The sequence below is a fragment of the Erpetoichthys calabaricus genome, chromosome 13, assembly GCF_900747795.2.
Source record: "Erpetoichthys calabaricus chromosome 13, fErpCal1.3, whole genome shotgun sequence".
Classification (NCBI taxonomy): domain Eukaryota; kingdom Metazoa; phylum Chordata; class Cladistia; order Polypteriformes; family Polypteridae; genus Erpetoichthys; species Erpetoichthys calabaricus.
In genome coordinates, this window is record NC_041406.2 from 59,188,079 (window position 1) to 59,208,078 (window position 20,000).

The window sequence follows — 20,000 nt, forward strand, 5'->3', positions numbered from 1 at the left end:
AATAATGAAAGATTTATCACTGTTCAAAATGTGTTTCTTTCTTCTTCATGGAAGAAAAAAAAAGTGTGACACATCTGCACAAATACAATGAAAACAAAAAAGACATTTCGGCTGCACCTCGAGCTGCAACTTCTGACAATGGAATTTAAACATCCCATGCAACAGCTTAATTGCATAGTTAATGTATGCTCGAGACTGGAACTATGTGAGAACTATGATCTAAATTTTATTTTTTGCTAATTTGTGGTGGTTTGCTTTATTTTATTTGTGGTATTCATTCCATCTGCAACTTTTTTTTTTTGTCGGAGGCATGGTGATGCAGTGGTTAGCACACATTTTTGGTTGCAATAATTAGACCAGCATAGTTGGCAGATGGTTTCCTAGCTCTCCAGGACACTTAAAAGACCATTGCACCATTAGAATCAACTAAAAACTAGTTCAGTTCCTCATTCTCCAATGATTTCAACCCACAGCAATGCAAACTCTGTGGGGTTCACTCATCACTATTTAGTTGTATCCTGATTAACACTTAAACTTACACTTTTTTTTTTATTTTAAAAAAAGTTGCTTTAAATACAGCCACCTACTTTAACTATAAGGAAAGGTTTAGCACATTCAGTTGTTTCATTTATACAAAGTCTGGGTTTCTTATGTTCATTTCTGGTAAAGTGGCAGTTTGAAGGGTGCTCTGTTCCCCTTTCTCTTCGACCATGTTACTTTGTACATTGGTCAGTACTTATTTTTCGAAGGGTGATGTCTTCATGTGTTACATTTATTTACACTGCAGCTTTCACATGTATCTTAACGAATTGTTGTGCACTAGTCAGGGAGGCTTTAAGCTTTACTGATGCACCATGAGCAAAATAACATATAAAACACATCACATATGTACATGGGGTACCCAGAATTTATGTTACATTTAAATATATTTGAAAGGACAGTATTTATCATTTTAAAATAGATATTGAAATCTTACTTTCTGACTATTTTATAGTTAGCAGCTATCACCACAATCTAATTCAACTGTTTATTTAGACCAACTACTATACAAGTGTTGATTAAACCCTCTGTGCAAGTGATCTACACCTGCTGAAAAATCAGACGAATATCATGACACATTCTATACATTATGCCAGATTCTGCATAGTAAATCAGTTTTTCAGAACTGATTTCATCATGTCTGAATATTGGAAATGCTCTGTACACAATGAAAATACTAAGCACCATTCCTCAGCATATCCAGTAACATGCACAAAATTGTAAACCACTCTAGACAGGTTAGAATGAACAAGGCTGATTCAAGTTCACAGTATACCAGTCTGGATACAACTGCTCTTTAACTCCCAAGAGCAGTAGTGTCTTTGCTTTGCCCATTTCCTTTCTTCATTTATCAACCTTTCTTATATATAATTAGGTCCATAAGTATTTGGACACTGACACAATTTCCATTAATTTGGCTCTGTACACCACCACAATGAATATGAAACAAAGCAATCAGGATGTGATTGAAGTATAGACTTTCAGCTTTAATTCAACGGGTGTAAAAAAATATTGCATGAGCTATTTAGAAAACAGAGATATTTTTATACATGGTCCCCCCATATTCAGACATTCAAACGTATTTGGACAGACTAACATAATCATAAATATAATGATCATTTTCAGTATTTGATTGAAAATCCTTTACAGTCAATGACTGCCCGAAGTCTGGAACCAATGGCCATCTCTATTGTCTGGGTTGAGGTCAGTTTATTGACTTGGCCTTTGAAGAATATTCCACTACTTTGCATTGAAAAACACTTGGATTGCTTTCACAGTATGTTTTGGCTCATTGTCCATCTGTACTGTGAAGCGTTGTCAGTTTTACAGCATTTACATCTGCCAACAGTCATATAATCAATACACACTAGTGACAGACTTCCATTTGCAGCCATGCATGAACATGCCATAAAACTGCCTCCACCATGTTTCAAATTTCTTCTCTTCTCCATACTCTTCTCTTTCCAACATTCTGGTGTACATTGACTTTAGTTTCCTTTGTCCAAAGGAAATTGTTCCAGAACTGGACAGGCCTTTAAAAAATGTTTTCTGCAAAGTCTAATCTGCCGTTCCTATGCTTGAGGTTTACCAGTGGTTTGTATCTTGTGGTAAACCCTCTGTCTTTACTTTCATAAAGTCTTCTCTTGATTGTAGACTTTGGCAATGATAGGTCTACCTCCTGAAGAGTGTGCTTGGTTTGGCTAAATGTTGTGAAGGGGTTCTTGTTCACCAAGGACATAATTCTGTATTCATCCAGCCCAGTTGTCTTCTGTGGCTTTCTAGACCTTCTGGTGCTGAGTTCACCAGTGTGTTTCTTCTTTTTAAGAATGTACCAGATGGTTGATTTGGCCACTCCTCGTGCTTCTGCTGTCTCTCTGAAGGGTTTGTTTTTGTTTTCTTATATTAATGGTGGACTGTTTGAGTTCACAGAGACAGATAAAGGTTTTGGTAAGCACCTTAAACAAAAGCTGAAAGTCTACACTTCAATCACATGACTGCTTTATTTCAAATTCATTGCAGTGCTGTTCAGAGCCAAAATTATGAAAATTTTGTCACTGTCCAAATACTTATGGACCTGACTATACAGTTAAACATTATGAATTTAATATATACAACTGTGATGAATATGTAAATAAAGCTCAAGGCTTCTAGCACCTATATTCTAATTAATTTGTTTCCAAAAAATCTCTACTGCTAATTCAGATCAAGTTATTGAAAAAACGAAGTCTTGAGTAATTCATAGCCAACGTAATATGTGGATTTAATTGACAAAATTACTAGTTACCTTCCTTGACAAGGGCATCACTGAACAGGCTTGTTAAAATACTGGCAGGAAGTGTTCCATTTGCTAAAAGAATTCCAGTGAGCATTGCAAGTTTCATCTGTTCTGGTTCTGTGAAGGCTTTGAGGAATAAGAGAAGCTGAAAAAAAAACCATAAACACGAATGAAATATCTGGGAGAGCACTGAAATGATAGCAATTTCATATGCAATTTCCATTAATTCTATTGAACACAAAACACCTGATAATTACCTTAAAAAGTAGCCATTGAACAATAATTACTTCTTGCTAGTGATGTTAAAGAATTCTTACAGTAGTTATACAAAATACACTGCATATAAACATGCTGGCCTTTGAAAAACTCCAAAATACCAATTTCCAATACAACAAAAAGTCAATTTTGGTATTTCAGGCAATTAAGAGGATACCAAGAATGATGTTTCAGTGATTACAAGGAGTATTCAATTTCCTTTAGTTTTTAGGTCTGTAATACAGATGTTTAGACTGTAATACAGAGGTTTGTGTAAAGGTGTTCTTCCAGTTAGTGATCATCATGCTGAATGGGGACACTCTACCAGGTCCACCAGGAAATACACTCCAAATCCTTTTAGACATTTCAGAATCTCTGGACAAAAAACAATTCAAGTTTCACTTTAAGTATTCTTTATGCCAAAAATGAAAGTGTTCTCATCTCATATTTCACCATTCTGAGGTTTTAGCCAATCATCATGGTTAAAGGAGACCATCTTGTATTCCCTACCACTTCATCTCATCATCCACAAACACAGCAGACAACATTCATAAAACATTATTATTCTAGATGAAAGTAAATTCACAGGTTTCATTCAGTGTCCCTATATCTGAAAGTGGGATGTTTGACAACTGGTTGTCAAATATTTGAAACGATTATGGATATCTCTTCTGTAACTGTACCTGAAAGTATAACCTGTTTCAGTGTGATTACAGCTAACACACCAAGATACTTTGATTGTATGCAGACTTTATAAAACGCTGTCAAAAATAAAGTCAATAAATATGTCCCTAAATTAGTACATGATACTATATATTGAAATTTCAAAATTAGTAGCACTCTTACATCATTGACAAAAATGGATTACATGAGGCAAAGATAGGTGCGGGGAAGCAATGTTAACTGTGAACACTATATTGTGCACATTAATAAACATTGCCAAATATTACCAATTCACCATTTCCAGACTGCTGAATATTCTATTTTTTATTTTAACCAGTCTTAAAAAAAGTCTTATATGGCAAATTGCAAGTATCATTTTAAATCAGTATACATTTTGCAAAATGTACAAGCATGTAGTTAAGAAAAAGCTAAACTAATGAATGTGCACAACATGTTAATCTAAAAGATTAACCACAGCTGCTAAACTGCAACAAAGAAGATATGATAACAAGGTTATGTTGTAGCTGCTACATAAAGTTAAAAATAAATTTGCATCGTGAAAACACTGATATAAAATATAAAGTCAACAAAGCAAAATGAATGCCAAGAGCCTTTTGAGAAACTGAAATAAGATGCAGAAGTTTTGACAGTGTTATAAATTCATGCGCTGAATAATGTGGAGAAAATGTGAATAGAATGCGAAATTTGTACAAAGACTGAATAAATGCAGTCTTTAAATTTAAAAAAATATGTTTTCTGGTCTGTTTTTTATATTAGTTTTTCAGGAATTACACCAAAGAAATTTGTATTGACAAGTAAAAAAAAATTCTTAATGGTCCTGGTCAAATTTTTGATCTGTTGCATAAGACATTTTCATATTGTTTGTAATTTTCATGTCCTTCTAAATTACTGTTTTCATACAACCTAAAAATAACCAAATAGAACTTTACCACTTTCCATGGTCATTTTAACATTTGCAGTAATTGAACCAGGGTTTATGACATGGTGAACACTAAGTTTAATGGAACAAACTTTCTTTTTGCTTTTAGGTTTAAATTTTGAAAAAGTACTTATGTCATACAAATTTCCCCACCCCTCAACAACCAAACTTCTTACCTTTTTTATTTCTTCTTCAAAAGCCTTTTCTAAATATTTGTATCTCCTGATTAGCTTATTGAACACCTGAGAAAAAAAATATTATCAGATAGCAGTTTTTAAAAAAATGTAAAAGGCACAAGTATAAATGCACTTGTGACAGGATTCTGACCAAATGATACAGACCACTTTAAGTACTTATCATGGATGATAGGGACTGTATTTAACTCACCTGTAAATACAGATTTGTTTCCTATCCACAAACAACCACCACATAAGGCCAAGCTGATGTGATATTTTTAGGCATTGAATCTCCACCAAGGCACATAATGTAAACATAATCCAGGTGAATCTGCATCTGGATTCAGTGGCGATAAAAATGCATTTTAATGCCAGGGGTATAGGGGGCCAAAGAAATAGTGAAAAAGGTTTTCAATGGATGGATAGAAAAGAAACAAGGCAGGCATAGTGTACATATAAAATACCCTCAAACTACCATAGGGACATGCATGGTGAAGGGTAGAAGATACAAATTAGAAACAAACATATCTTTTAAAAAGCTGGAAATAAAATAGAAATGATACCCTTGTCCATCCATCCATCCATTGTCTCCCGCTTATCCGAGGTCGGGTCATGGGGGCAGCAGCTTGAGCAGAGATGCCCAGACTTCCCTCTCCCCGGCCACTTCTTCTAGCTCTTCTGGGAGAATCCCAAGGCGTTCCCAGGCCAGTCGAGAGACATAGTCCCTCCAGCGTGTCCTGGGTCTTCCCCGGGGCCTCCTCCCGGTTGGACATGCCCGGAACACCTCACCAGGGAGGCGTCCAGGAGGCATCCTGATCAGATGCCCGAGCCACCTCATCTGACTCCTCTCGATGCGGAGGAGCAGCGGCTCTACTCTGAGCCCCTCCCGGATGACTGAGCTTCTCACCCTATCTTTAAGGGAAAGCCCAGACACCCTGCGGAGGAAACTCATTTCAGCCGCTTGTATTCGCGATCTCGTTCTTTCGGTCACTACCCATAGCTCATGACCATAGGTGAGGGTAGGAACATAGATCGACTGGTAAATTGAGAGCTGAGCCGCCACGACAGACCAATGCAATGCCCGCATTACTGCGGATGCCGCACCGATCCGCCTGTCGATCTCATGCTCCATTCTTCCCTCACTTGTGAACAAGACCCCGAGATACTTGAACTCCTCCACTTGGGGCAGGATCTCACTACCAACCCTGAGAGGGCACTCCACCCTTTTCCGGCTGAGGACCATGGTCTCGGATTTGGAGGTGCTGATTCTCATCCCAGCCGCTTCACACTCGGCTGCAAACCGATCCAGAGAGAGCTGAAGATCACGGCCTGATGAAGCAAACAGGACAACATCATCTGCAAAAAGCAGTGACCCAATCCTGAGCCCACCAAACTGGACCCCCTCAACACCCTGGCTGCGCCTAGAAATTCTGTCCATAAAAGATATGAACAGAATCGGTGACAAAGGGCAGCCCTGGCGGAGTCCAACTCTCACTGGAAACGGGTTCGACTTACTGCCGGCAATGCGGACCAAGCTCTGGCACCGATCGTACAGGGACTGAACAGCCCTTATCAGGGGGGCCGGTACCCCATACTCTCGGAGTACCCCCCACAGGAATCCCCGAGGGACACGGTCGAATGCCTTTTCTAAGTCCACAAAACACATGTAGACTGGTTGGGCAAACTCCCATGCACCCTCCAGGACCCTGCTAAGGGTATAGAGCTGGTCCACTGTTCCGCGACCAGGACGAAAACCACACTGTTCCTCCTGAATCCGAGGCTCGACTATCCGACGGACCCTCCTCTCCAGGACCCCTGAATAGACTTTTCCAGGGAGGCTGAGGAGTGTGATCCCTCTGTAGTTGGAACACACCCTCCGATCCCCCTTCTTAAAGAGGGGGACCACCACCCCGGTCTGCCAATCCAGAGGCACTGTCCCTGATGTCCATGCGATGTTGCAGAGGCGTGTCAGCCAAGACAGTCCTACAACATCCAGAGCCTTGAGGAATTCCGGGCGTATCTCATCCACCCCCGGGGCCCTACCACCAAGGAGTTTTTTGACCACCTCGGTGACCTCAGTCTCAGAGATGGGGGAGCCCACCTCTGAGTCCCCAGGCTCTGCTTCCTCATTGGAAGGCATGTTAATGGGATTGAGGAGGTCTTCGAAGTATTCCCCCCACCGACCCACAACATCCCGAGTCGAGGTCAGCAGCGCACCATCCCCACCATATACAGTGTTGACACTGCACTGCTTCCCCTTCCTGAGACGCCGGATGGTGGACCAGAATCTCCTCGAAGCCGTCCGAAAGTCATTCTCCATGGCCTCCCCAAACTCCTCCCACGCCCGAGTTTTTGCCTCAGCAACCACCAAAGCCGCATTCCGCTTGGCCTGCCGGTACCTATCAGCTGCCTCCGGGGTCCCACAGGACAAAAGGGTCCTGTAGGACTCCTTCTTCAGCTTGACGGCATCCTTCACCGCCGGTGTCCACCAGCGGGTTCGGGGATTGCCGCCACGACAGGCACCGACCACCTTACGGCCACAGCTCCGGTCAGCTGCCTCAACAATAGAGGCACGGAACATGGCCCATTCGGACTCAGTGTCCCCCACCTCCCTCGGGATGTGGTCGAAGTTCTGCCGGAGGTGGGAGTTGAAGCTACTTCTGACAGGGGGCTCTGCCAGACGTTCCCAGCAGACCCTCACAACACGTTTGGGCCTACCACGCCTGACCGGCATCCTCCCCCACCATCGAAGCCAACTCACCACCAGGTGGTGATCAGTTGACAGCTCCGCCCCTCTCTTCACCCGAGTGTCCAAGACATGTGGCTGCAAGTCCGACGACACGACCACAAAGTCGATCATCGAACTGAGGCCTAGGGTGTCCTGGTGCCAAGTGCACATATGAACACCCCTATGCTTGAACATGGTGTTTGTTATGGACAATCCGTGACGAGCACAGAAGTCCAATAACAAAACACCGCTCGGGTTCAGATCAGGGGGGCCATTCCTCCCAATCACGCCCTTCCAGGTCTCACTGTCATTGCCCACGTGAGCATTGAAGTCTCCCAGCAGAACGAGGGAGTCCCCAGAAGGTATGCCCTCTAGCACCCCCTCCAGGGACTCCAAAAAGGGTGGGTACTCCGAACTGCTGTTCGGTGCATACGCACAAACAACAGTTAGGACCCGTCCCCCCACCCGAAGGCGAAGGGAGGCTACCCTCTCGTCCACCGGGGTAAACCCCAATGTACAGGCTCCAAGTTGGGGGGCAATAAGTATACCCACACCTGCTCGGTGCCTCTCACCGGGGGCAACTCCAGAGTGGTAGAGAGTCCAGCCCCTCTCAAGGAGATTGGTTCCAGAGTCCAAGCTGTGCGTCGAGGTGAGTCCGACTATATCTAGCCGGAACCTCTCAACTTCGCGCACTAGCTCAGGCTCCTTCCCCTTCAGAGAGGTGACATTCCACGTCCCAAGACCCAGTTTCTGTAGCCGAGGATCGGACCGCCAAGGTCCCCGCCTTCGGCCACCACCCAACTCACACTGCACCCGACCTCCTTGGCCCCTCCCATAGGTGGTGAGCCCATGGGAAGGGGGACCCACGTTGCCTCTTCGGGCTGTGCCCGGCCGAGCCCCATGGGTGCAGGCCCGGCCACCAGGCGCCCGCCATCGAGCCCCACCTCCAGGCCTGGCTCCAGAGTGGGGCCCCGGTGACCCGCGTCCGGGCAAGGGAAAACGCCGTCCAAAATTGTTTTTCTTCATAGGAGGTTTGTTTAACCGCTCTTTGTCTCATCCCTCACCTAGGACCAGTTTGCCTTGGGTGGCCCTACCAGGGGCATAAAGCCCCGGACAACAGAGCTCCTAGGATCATTGGGACACGCAAACCCCTCCACCACGATAAGGTGACGGTTAAAGGAGGGGTGATACCCTTGTAATATGTGCAATTAATGTTAAAATAATTTAGGTGAACCTACCTGCCTAATATTTCCTTTACAATTTTCCTTCTAGCACATACTAATGTAAGATGTGGATGAAAGAGCATAATATGTTTTTTGTATGTGCAATTTCTGACTGAGACTAATACTCACCTTACACTCACAGAAAAGGGGACCACAACAAAGAGTTAAAAGATAATTAACAGTATAAATAAAATTGTGCTTAATTAGTGGACCTACTCTACAATTAATCCATAGATAATCATATTTCATTATGCAATTGTTAATCGGATCAAGAACCAGACAACCGACATCCTTAACAAAAAATGACAAAGAGAAAACATGCTTATTTATGTATTAAATGGTGTTGGAGCAATTCATCTTTCAGTGGCCAGCATTTTATTCTTTTATTCAATATATCAACTTCCAAAAGTGTCTTAAGAGGTTCACAAAACTAATTAAGACTTATAAGCAGTTACAAGGTGACTTTGCTGAGGATTTAGTAGTATTAACAGATAAGTGGGTTAAGTAGAACCACTGAGTCACAACACTCATTTGCTTTTACTTTCTTACCTGAGCATAATTGCGAATTGTACTGTGATCCTCAGTAGCAGCAAATACACAGTAATCGGTCACCTTGGTTTTGTCATTGTCATCAATGCGTGTCCCTCCAGGGGCTAGAAAATGAGAGAAACACACTTAAAAATGTTGACTCTTTAAAACTGTATCCTTCAATATGAGAGCTCACATTAGGATAAGTATAGGACAACTACTAAATATTAAAGACTTTGTATCAGTAGCCAATTAAATGCTTATTTATAAATAAACTTACTCATGTGCAGTAGAACATTACTTGACAGTTTATTTTAATTACACTGTAAACAAAACTTCATCAAAACTTTGCATTAAACATTTTTACATGGCTTGAGTATTATCAGTTCGCACAGAATTTTTTTTAAATTAGGCAGCATATAGACAAATCAAGGACATTTTAATTTAGAAAGGGAAAAAAAATCTTTATATCATATTGATGTTAGACACCATCTTTAAAACTTTAAGCAAGAGGAAATTGTTTCATAAATTGTATGGCAGAGGTTTGCCTCATGTAGTTGTGGTAAAAGTAAACAAGCACTGGAGTAACAACAAATAACACTTTTTAATATATTTACATAATGAACACAAAACGTTATCCAACACCAACTGACACTGTGTGTGAAAAAGTAACTGCACCCTTGTTTGGTTGACTTAAAACTGATAGACTCATCTTCCCTTTATTTGAACCCTTACTATAGTGAAGTTTCCATCTCAGACTTTTAAGAAGGACATAATGCTACAAATATAAGGAACTTCCTGAGGTGATCACTTGTGAGTTGATTTCCATAAGTCTAAACTACAAGGCCATTTGTAAAGCTCTGATATTCCACTTAACCACAGTCTGATACATTTTCATCAAATGGAAATCACTTAGAACAATTAGGAGTCTTCCTGGAAGTGACAGGTGTGCCAAAATATCTCCCAGGGTGCATCATAAAAACAAAGGAAATTACAAAAGACCCTACTAAAACATCCAAATACCTGCAGTTGTCTCCTGCCTCAAATATCAGTTGGGTTTATATATAGAGTAACAAATTAGAAAACATTGCAAACTAAGATGAACATAAATGCTTTTAATTTGCCAGGAAACACCTCAGTGTTCTTCAAGCCTTTTGGATAGAATGCTCTATGGATAGATGAGACAAAATTGGAGTATTCTGGATGACATGGGATCTATTGTGTCCAGTGTAAAGCAAACAGCATCCCACAGTGAGGAAAAAGTACTTTCCCACCACTTTACAGAGCTAGTTGGTTTTGGATAATTGGCTATTGTGGTACTTTCCCCTCAGGTGTCCTATATCCAATACAGTAATCCCTCGCTATATCGCGCTTCGACTTTCGCGGCTTCACTCTATCGCGGATTTTATATGTAAGCATATTTAAATATATATCGTGGATTTTTTGCTGGTTCGCGGATTTCTGCGGACAATGGGTCTTTTAATTTCTGGTACATGCTTCCTCAGTTGGTTTGCCCAGTTGATTTCATACAAGGGACTCTATTGGCAGATGGCTGAGAAGCTACCCAACCAGAGCGCGTATTACCTATTAAATAAAACTCCTCAAATATATTGTGAGCACGGGGGCTGTTCGTACCCCTAGAAGATACGTCCGCTCCTCATAAAACACTGAAAGATTACCTTCACATTGCTCTCTTCCTTGCTAGGCTTAAATGTGGCTGTTTTGTCAAGCGATATGCATCCTGCATGGTGCTTCGCATACTTAAAAGCTCCAACGGCACGTATTGATTTTTAATTGTTTGTTTTTCTCTGTCTCTCTCCCTCACTCTCTCTGACATTCTGTGCTCCTGACGGAGGGACTGGGGGGAGCTGTTCGCACCACTAGACGATACGGACGCTCCTCTAAAAAAATGCTGAAAGGCTACCTTTACATTGCTCCCTTCCTAACAGCTGCATTGTCCAGCGGTGCTTCGCATACTTAAAAGCCCAAACAGCCCTATTGATTTGTTTGCTTTTCTTTCTTTGACATTATCTGCTCCTGACACGCACTCCTTTGAAGAGGAAGATATGTTTGCATTCTTTTAATTGTGAAGCGGAACTATCATCTCTTTCTTGTCATGGAGCACAGTTTAAACTTTTGAAAAATAGACTGTTTGCAGTGTTTGAATAAAGTTCCTGTCTCTCTACAACCTCCTGTGTTTCTGTGCAAATCTGTGACCCAAGCATGACAATATAAAAATAACCATATAAACATATGGTTTCTACTTCGCGGATTTTCACCTTTCGCGGGGGGGTCTGGAACGCAACCCCCGCGATAGAGGAGGGATTACTGTATTACATTTTGATTGAAGACCTATACACACACACACACCATATACTGTACATACATAACATACATACACACACAGAGATCCAAGTGTTCTGACTCAAGGTTACAGATTTTATAAAGTTCAACAAACTTAAATCACTCCTGTTATCCTTGGCTCAATAAAAGCTATCCAAAAGTGTCACTTGTTTTAAATGGGACACTCTAAAAGTTAAATATCAACATAAAATCCTAATAATATTCTGATTAGATTTGCAAGTGTTACACAAAATCCTGTATCTCAAAGCTGGCAGGTTGCAACACAACAGTGCACACATTTATAATGGACTGGCAAATGCAGAATCACTTTGTATCATCTTTTCTTTCCTTTTAGTCTGTGAAGTTGGTCTAATTAGTTATTCTAAAAAATGGAAACAATTCAAAGGGAGCGAGTTGAAATCTGTATCCATCCTTTAAAATACTAGTAATAATGAGTGATAAGGTCAAAGACTTAATCATTTCAAGTCATTTTAAGTATACTGTAACACTTTGCTGTTAATCACATTGGAATGTAGGATGCAACAATTAACGGCAGTGTACAGAGTACAGTACAGTGATATCCTTCATTGCATGTCTGATCAAAAGCTTTAGAAACCATGTAATGAAGAGGATTTAGGTTTAGGAAATATATAACTATTGTAATTTTTGTTTTATAGGCCAGCACTATAGATTGAGACAAAGAGGAGACAACAGCAAGGTTTGTTTTGTAGCACTTACTTTTAGGCCTAGTTCCTTGTTTATGGAAAACTGTGCAATCCACATGATGATTAGGGTTCAGCCAGTTGAAACCACATATCAGCCAAAGACAAGTGCATTGCAAATGACAATGTTGCATTGGTTTATTACTATAGTTGTAGCTGCGTCTTTTCCAGATTCCCAAAATCGAGCAGCAGTTATTACACACGCAGAATCAAAGGCCAAACGAAACAAACAGCTTTCTTCTCTGTTTCATTAAAATCTTAGCTTTCTCATGTTAAACTTCTATTACTTTATATAATTAAAAGTTGTGTTATTTCTCTATGGCAAACTTACATAGGCTTCACTTCAGTACATTCATTACGTTCTGTATGTATGTTCAATATGTTTAAAATGGTTTGCCCTTCGTGGCTTAACCAACTGCAAGGCAGATCATAAAACTGAACTTGTCAGAATGACAAGAAATAATTAGAATATTCCATCAACAATTTAACTTGTAGGGGTTATAATAGAGCGTTCCATTGGCTATGCACCAATATATAGGCAAACATTTTAACATAACTAAGAAAATACTGCTATCAATTTAGCAATAACTATCTAAAATGTGGCTCTTACAATAGTCGGATTTTTGACTACAGTTAATAACAATGCAACCACAAGAGGCTGCGCCACCATAATGACACACCTGACAGACCACTTCCCACTTTTATAGTCTAGTACATATTGCTTTTTGATTTTGGTTTTGGATCGTGTACTGGGACTTATTCACTTTGGATTGCATTTTAGGCAAATCCTTTCTGGCTCTTTAGAGAATTTACTTGCATTTTTCTATTTTTTGTAATACATTTTTACATAATACATTGTAATACAAGATTCAGTAATGCCTATTGTTCACAATCCACAAATTTACAGTCACTCTCTTCCTTGTTGGGCATTTCTGGATATAGTTTGGACTCACTGTGTGTTTTTAAATTTTAAAAAGCACCCCCTCCCTATCAGGTCCCAGACTGCTGGATGCAGTCGGTGGTGGGCAGAATTTATGTGAATCTCTTCTTTGCAGGTCAGAGGGGAGCCTGCTCTGCTTTGTGGTCTTTTGGAGGTCTTACTTTCCCTTCTTGCCACGTTTATGACTCTGTATAACAACATAATGACAACCTCACAAAACAAATGTTTACTTGGGAGTTGCTCTGTTCACAAAATTAGCACAGTGGTTCTTAATCTCCATCTTGAACACTATTCTGCAGGTTTTGGTTTCCAAACAATTCCACATTTTATCCAGACTCCTATCTTAATAACAATCAAACAAGGTATTTTTGTATTTCAGCTTTTGTTATGCAGAGGGACAAATAAGTTTCCATTTGCTTCTATTCTATTTTTCTATTATGAGCACAAAGGTAGAGCTGACACTGAAACAGCAGTGTCTTCTTAGCACTGTGGTAACTGTCACAAATTGGAAAAAAAAAATTAAACAACCTAACTACTCTTTCCAAAATGTCTATGGGGAAGGAAAATATAAAGCAAGCTAACTTATAAAAAAATTAAATGTTGAGGACCATCTTTAAAAACCATGCTTCTATCACATAGTATTAGTTAATACTTGTGAGCACATGTCATGTTTTCTACACACAAAAAACACATGGCACATTAATGGAACTATTCTCTACATCATTCGCCATCAAAATTGTTTTATTAGTTTGCATTAAACATGAAGTTCATGTTTGTATTTTCATTTAAGTCCATTTCAAGTTGTTTTGAATATATAAAATATTCATACAGCTGTTTACATTTACTTGATTTTTTTCCAATACACGTCTTCTCATTGAGACAAACATACCCTATTCTCATGACATCAGTACACCCAGTTTGACGCTCACTATGATCAGATAAGTAACCCCTCTGTGATTTTAACAATGTAAACTTATTTAAAGCAACAAGCTAAAAACAGTATATAATGCAAATAGCTGGCCAATGTTTAAAAATACTAAATCAGGTCCAAATTCAGGAATTTGTTAAAAATATATGAAACAACTTTAGAATTATAAGCATATAGAATTATAATTATAAGCATGAACATATTAAAATATTTACATTAAAATAGCTAAAATATGTAAGTGATGGACTGGTGCTCCGTCCAGGGCTCTCTTGCCTTGTACTTAGTGCTTCTGAAATAGGTTCAATCAACATAATCTGCGTAGTTGTGTCTATGTGTTAACCATTTTTATTTTATCAAATGTCACTGAAAAGGTGAAAAAAAAAAAAAAAAGATGGTAACAGGAAAGCTTCAAAGCAGTAGTACTGATGTCAAAGAAATTCCTTATACCTGAAGATTATGCTCAGTTAAAATGTGTGCAGATGGGGAAATGGACCTTTACTTTCTGTCTCAGGGTGAGACTGCATAGTTTTAATGAAAAGTTCCAGGAGATAAACATAGTCAGAAAAAGATAAGGTCAAAGCCAGAAGCCAAACTCATAAGAAAGTGAAAACCGAAATCACAAACCAGAACTCAAAAATCTAAAACAGAAGCTAGAATCTGAACACCACAAAGACAATAGGCAAAGGTTTCTAACACACACATTTTTTAATCTGTCAATCTTGGACACTGAGGAAGTGCTCATTGTGACCATTATACCCAAGACCCCGTGATGTCACAGCCATTTACAACTGGGTTGGCAGCCTAGCAGCATGTCAACAAACAGTCCACAAAATGGTGGTGCATGCGATAAACATAATGGTGTTGTGGAAAAGGTAAAACAAATCAAATTGTTTAGTTCACACTAAAATGGGAAATGTATGTTATTTCTGGAATCATTGACCCAACCCCCCAATTGAGAGACATCAATTGTCTATATACATTCAAGGGAACCCAAAAAAATTTTAAGAAAAGCCACATAATAACACTTCCCAAAGCTCAGAAAAAGAGAGCAATGCACCAGCTTAGAACAACAGATAAAGCTATACAAAACACTAAAAAGCATTGTTTTCACAATGCTTAAAGAATGAAGAAGTGTCAGCAGTCAGACATCCATACCCGCGTGACAAACATAGCTCTCACAAGAGGCCGAAATCATAAAACTGTCTGCATTCAAGTAATAAATATTCAAATTAAATTAAAAACCCTAAATGACCTCATTGTATTTTTTATTTGACAGGTAATAATTTACATTACCATTTAAGTGCAGAGGCTAATAATATAAGTCCTAGTCTGTGTCTGTACATAAGCAATGATTCTGCAAGATGCCAAGACTTAACTGATAACCTGAAAGTCAAAGGTACCAATCTCATAAATGGATGTTGTATTAAGTATTAGATGCTAGCAATCATTAAACAGTCCTTCAGAAAATGCTAAGCGATACTTAAAAATCCCTCCCTAAATTGGGTTTATTAAACATGTGGTACTAGACTAAACAAAGTCTTTATTTATACTGACCCTTTCAATGCCAGATAGCTTTATAAGACAGTTTTCCAGCAGAGTAGTAAAGCACAGTAAAGCATATTTCAAATCATCTTCAGTGTAACTGGAAACAAGCTACAACAGGCAACAGATCTGGACTAAAATGATTTATATTACTCCCATAGCTCATTTAGTTCCTAATCTCAGATTTCACATTGCTTCAGGAATTACATGTGATGAAACTTACATTATAATCAAATTGTCATTTGGAGTGGCAATGCAAAAAAGTGATAAAAAAAATATCCCTTTGTCCTTTTTCAAACCCTCTTTATTCAAGGATGTGAGGACTAGAGCTTATTCTTGTAATAATAAATAATATTAATAAAGCCTACACATCACAGACAGAGGTAATATATAATCTCTTAAAAGTTAGGAGTTTAAAACAGTGCAGTCATTTTATTTTATCAGTTGTTTTCCTCTGAAAAACTAGTTTCAGCCTTCTAAGATAACCTTGTTCTTTGTTCCATGTAACACCACCATTTTCTCTATCGATCAGCTAAAAATAAGTTTACTGTAAACTGTATACATACCAAGCATGCTGCCAGCAATAAGGATATCAAACAGTGTGTCTGCATAGCGGCGGTAATCTAGTCTTGATCCTGTAACATCTAGAAACTTGGCTACAGCATCCAAATCATTCCCAGCGTCATTAAGGCCTTGAATAATGGTGTCTCTGAACACTGTTGGCTCAAACTTCTCTTTTTCATCTGCATGGAAAAAAAAAAAAAATTAACTGCTACATCAATATCTTGAAAGCAATTTAAAAACTAAAATGCATTTCCAACAGAATCTTTATTTCTATTAGAATGGTTGTAACCTTTATTTATTTTTTCCCCATTTTACTGACCACACTTTAGTAGACCTTTTTTTAAATTCTCATATCCATGATGTGTAAAATACAAGCACAATAAGGCAGTTTGCAATTCTATATTTTACAGTTTTTCATTTGTTCTATGCACTTTTTCTATTGTAATAACTCATGTGGTGCTTTCCTACCACAGCAACCTTTATCAGGAACCAGGGACTTTTTAGAAACTCAGGAACTGTTGTAGCATTCCCACTGCAAGAACTCTGGCCACTTGTAGTTCCTGGTGGTAGTTTCTGGTATTTTATTTAGCTCGTAATCCAGGGTATGCACTTTTTATTCATTCAATCAATTAAGGACTATCGTGGGTGGGGCTTCGGAGATGTATTGTTGACCACAAGCACTGGCGCTATCTTAGAAATTTGTTATTAATTTGCACTTTAGAGAGCTATTGGTAAAGATGGGGTTGAATACAGCAAAATGGACGGATAATGAAGTTAAGGCTTTATTAAGGGTGTTTGGGGGTGATGATATTCAAAAGGAACTGGAGTCATTCATCCAAAATGATAAATTAAAAAAAAAAAAAAAAAAAAAAAAAAATTGTCACATTTGACTGAAATAGGAATTATCCTCAATGCTAAGCAGTGTTGTGAAAAACTGAAAGAACAAAAAGAAGACTACAAATAAACAAAATAAAGACCCTATAAAAATGGATCATGGTGTTGATAATACAGCACCACATCAATGTATGTTGAAAACAGGCAGCAGAATTTCAGTGTGTTACTGCGGGAATCATGCTCAATATTTAAAAAAAAAATAAAATAAAGCCAAAGCACACACACAGGCTTTTATTATTACCATTTTTATCCCATTACAGAGTTAGCTCTGATATAGCTTTATGTGTGCTGTTAGTGCAATGATATCACTGATCAGATGAGAGTTGTAATCATTTAACTTGTAGGATCACAAAGATGTAAGAGGAGACAAAATGAGGGCGTGATGAATCAGTTTTTAAATACGGTGTCCTACACAGTCCTTAAAAAGGAATGGGGGCTTCTTGTTCATTCTCTGATTGTGTCAAACACATCCAGAGATGTGCGTTTAACCATTCATTCATTCATTCTTTCATTCATGTTATTCACACAGTTGACGGTCACAGGGGTAAATGCTGCATGCACCATGCACAGTTATGCATAAAGGACTATGCACACTAGCAGTGATAACAGCTGTAGCAAGTAAAAATCAAGACACATTTCAGACAAAGTGGCTATTTGGCTTGTCTACACTGACAATTAAATAAAATATTCCATTTGTTAATCCAAAAATAAAATGTATTTAGTGCTTCGAAGGATGGCAGGATGGGCAAAATGGCACTGTTCATTGCTAAACACAGATATACAAATGCTAAATTTGTGTCATTCATTTGGTTTTTGAAGACAAACCAGTGTACATTTGTATAGTCTGTGTGAAAGCACATTTGCCATATATTTTAAAGGTACATTGGTGAGTGTTATGCAGTCTACCAGTTAACAGCAGGTCCAGTTGATATTCTATTTCTGGACCATTACATAGGTCAAGCAATAACAAAGTCTGATCAGTCACATAATATACTTTGAAAACTGCATAATCCTGTGCCTAATTTCAGGCCCTCATGTAATGTTATTTAAGGTTTACACTACCTTGTCCAATTGGATCACTCTATTCCAATATATGTGTTTATGTGAATGTTTTATTCAAAGTTTAACTCTTGGTCAATTCATAAGACTGGATGTAAATGTAACATGTTTTAAGACTTGTACTGGCAATGCGAATGAACAAAATACACTTGATGGATCACCCACTGCAATAAACAGTGCAGACACATGGGTAACTTATTTAAGACAATGCATATGTAGTCACATACTTAGTAAAACACGTAACACTGAAGCGATTGGCAAATTACACAGCAAAGAACAAGAATCCTTTACCTTGAATTCTAGGTATTGCTCAAATGACAGAAATTTACTGACATGTGAATCTGTGCAGGACTAGATTACCTGGGATTATTCTTGATGGACTTTTTTTACAGAATATAAAAAGCTCTGTAATCTTTACAGAGATGTTAACACGCAGTCAGTAAAAAGTTACTAATGTAAACAATATGGACACGATTACATTTACAGAAGTCCTCCGGGAATCATTTTTTTACCCCACCGCATGATGTAAAACAAACACTGTCCAAATAGGGCTTTAGTCCTCTTTGATGGGTGAAAGAGGTCTGAAAGTGTCACTGCCCTCTGTCATAATTATTTTATTGCACTAGATGCCCAATCAGCATGCTACATATGCACGATTATGCACGTTTCAGCAAACGTTATGTAAAAACATGGCAATCATGATAATTATAATATGAAACAGTGTAATAACAAGCCAAAATTTCATGGTGGTTAATTGAGAAAACCAGTAACCATCCCATCTCTGAGGGCGAAAAAACAATTTTTTTAAAAATATTTTGCAATATCATCCATCCATTACCCAACCCGCTATATCTTATCTACAGGGTCACGGGGGTCTGCTGGAGCCAATCCCAGCCAACACAGGGCACAAGGCAGGAAACAAACCCCAGGCAGGGCGCCAGCCCACCACAGGGCGCACACACACACACACTCTAGGGATAATTTAGAATCACCTAACCTGCAAGTCTTTGGACTGTGGGAGGAAACCGGAGTACCCAGAGGAAACCCACGTAGACACGGGGAGAACATGCAAACTCGGGTCTCCTAACTGCGAGGCAGCAGCGCTACCCACTGCGCCATCGTGCCGCCCCATTTTGCAATATCAAGTAATGTAATTTATTATTAATTTCAGTACAATATTAGAAAGCTGAAATCAGTCCATACACACACACACATACACAAAACCTTAGCTCTGGGTGAATATTACATGGGTACTGGTGCCGTCATTCTACTGCTGAAACAATATATTACAAATTAAATTATTTACTTGTTTGGATACATGTTGGACAGACAGCAAAAAAATCATGTTATATACCACCACTTTAGGGAAGGTCACAAAAAGAGGACAACCAAATAAATATGGAATAATGTTTGCCTCTAATTGGAAAGTCACAAGCATAAGCAGCACATGTAAATGTCACAAGTAAGAAACAACAGCTGAGAATAAAGTACTGACACATTATGTGCTGTACCACTGTGCCACACTGCATGTTAATTACCACCAAAACTTTCATCTGGTCAACTCAAATAAAATATTTTCTGCATAATGAACATCTTTACTGCATTTTGGGTTTAATTTCAGCAACAAAAATAGTCCATCTTGGCATTGTTCCACAAAATTTCTACATAAAGTAACCTTAC

General features: G+C 39.0%; 1 protein-coding gene across 2 annotated transcripts in view; it reads right to left on the reverse strand.

Moving 5' to 3' along the window:
• The window catches only part of bzw2 (basic leucine zipper and W2 domains 2), a 65,326-nt gene that overhangs the window by 22,060 nt on the left and 23,266 nt on the right, over positions 1-20,000 (reverse strand). For both annotated transcript variants that reach the window (XM_028817024.2, XM_028817026.2), the window contains exons 3-6: positions 16,370-16,546; positions 9,350-9,453; positions 4,850-4,915; positions 2,825-2,960 (exon numbers count right to left, since the gene is read on the reverse strand). In XM_028817024.2, coding sequence (XP_028672857.1) covers positions 2,825-2,960; positions 4,850-4,915; positions 9,350-9,453; positions 16,370-16,546 — 483 coding nt within the window. The remainder of the gene's footprint in view (positions 1-2,824; positions 2,961-4,849; positions 4,916-9,349; positions 9,454-16,369; positions 16,547-20,000) is intronic.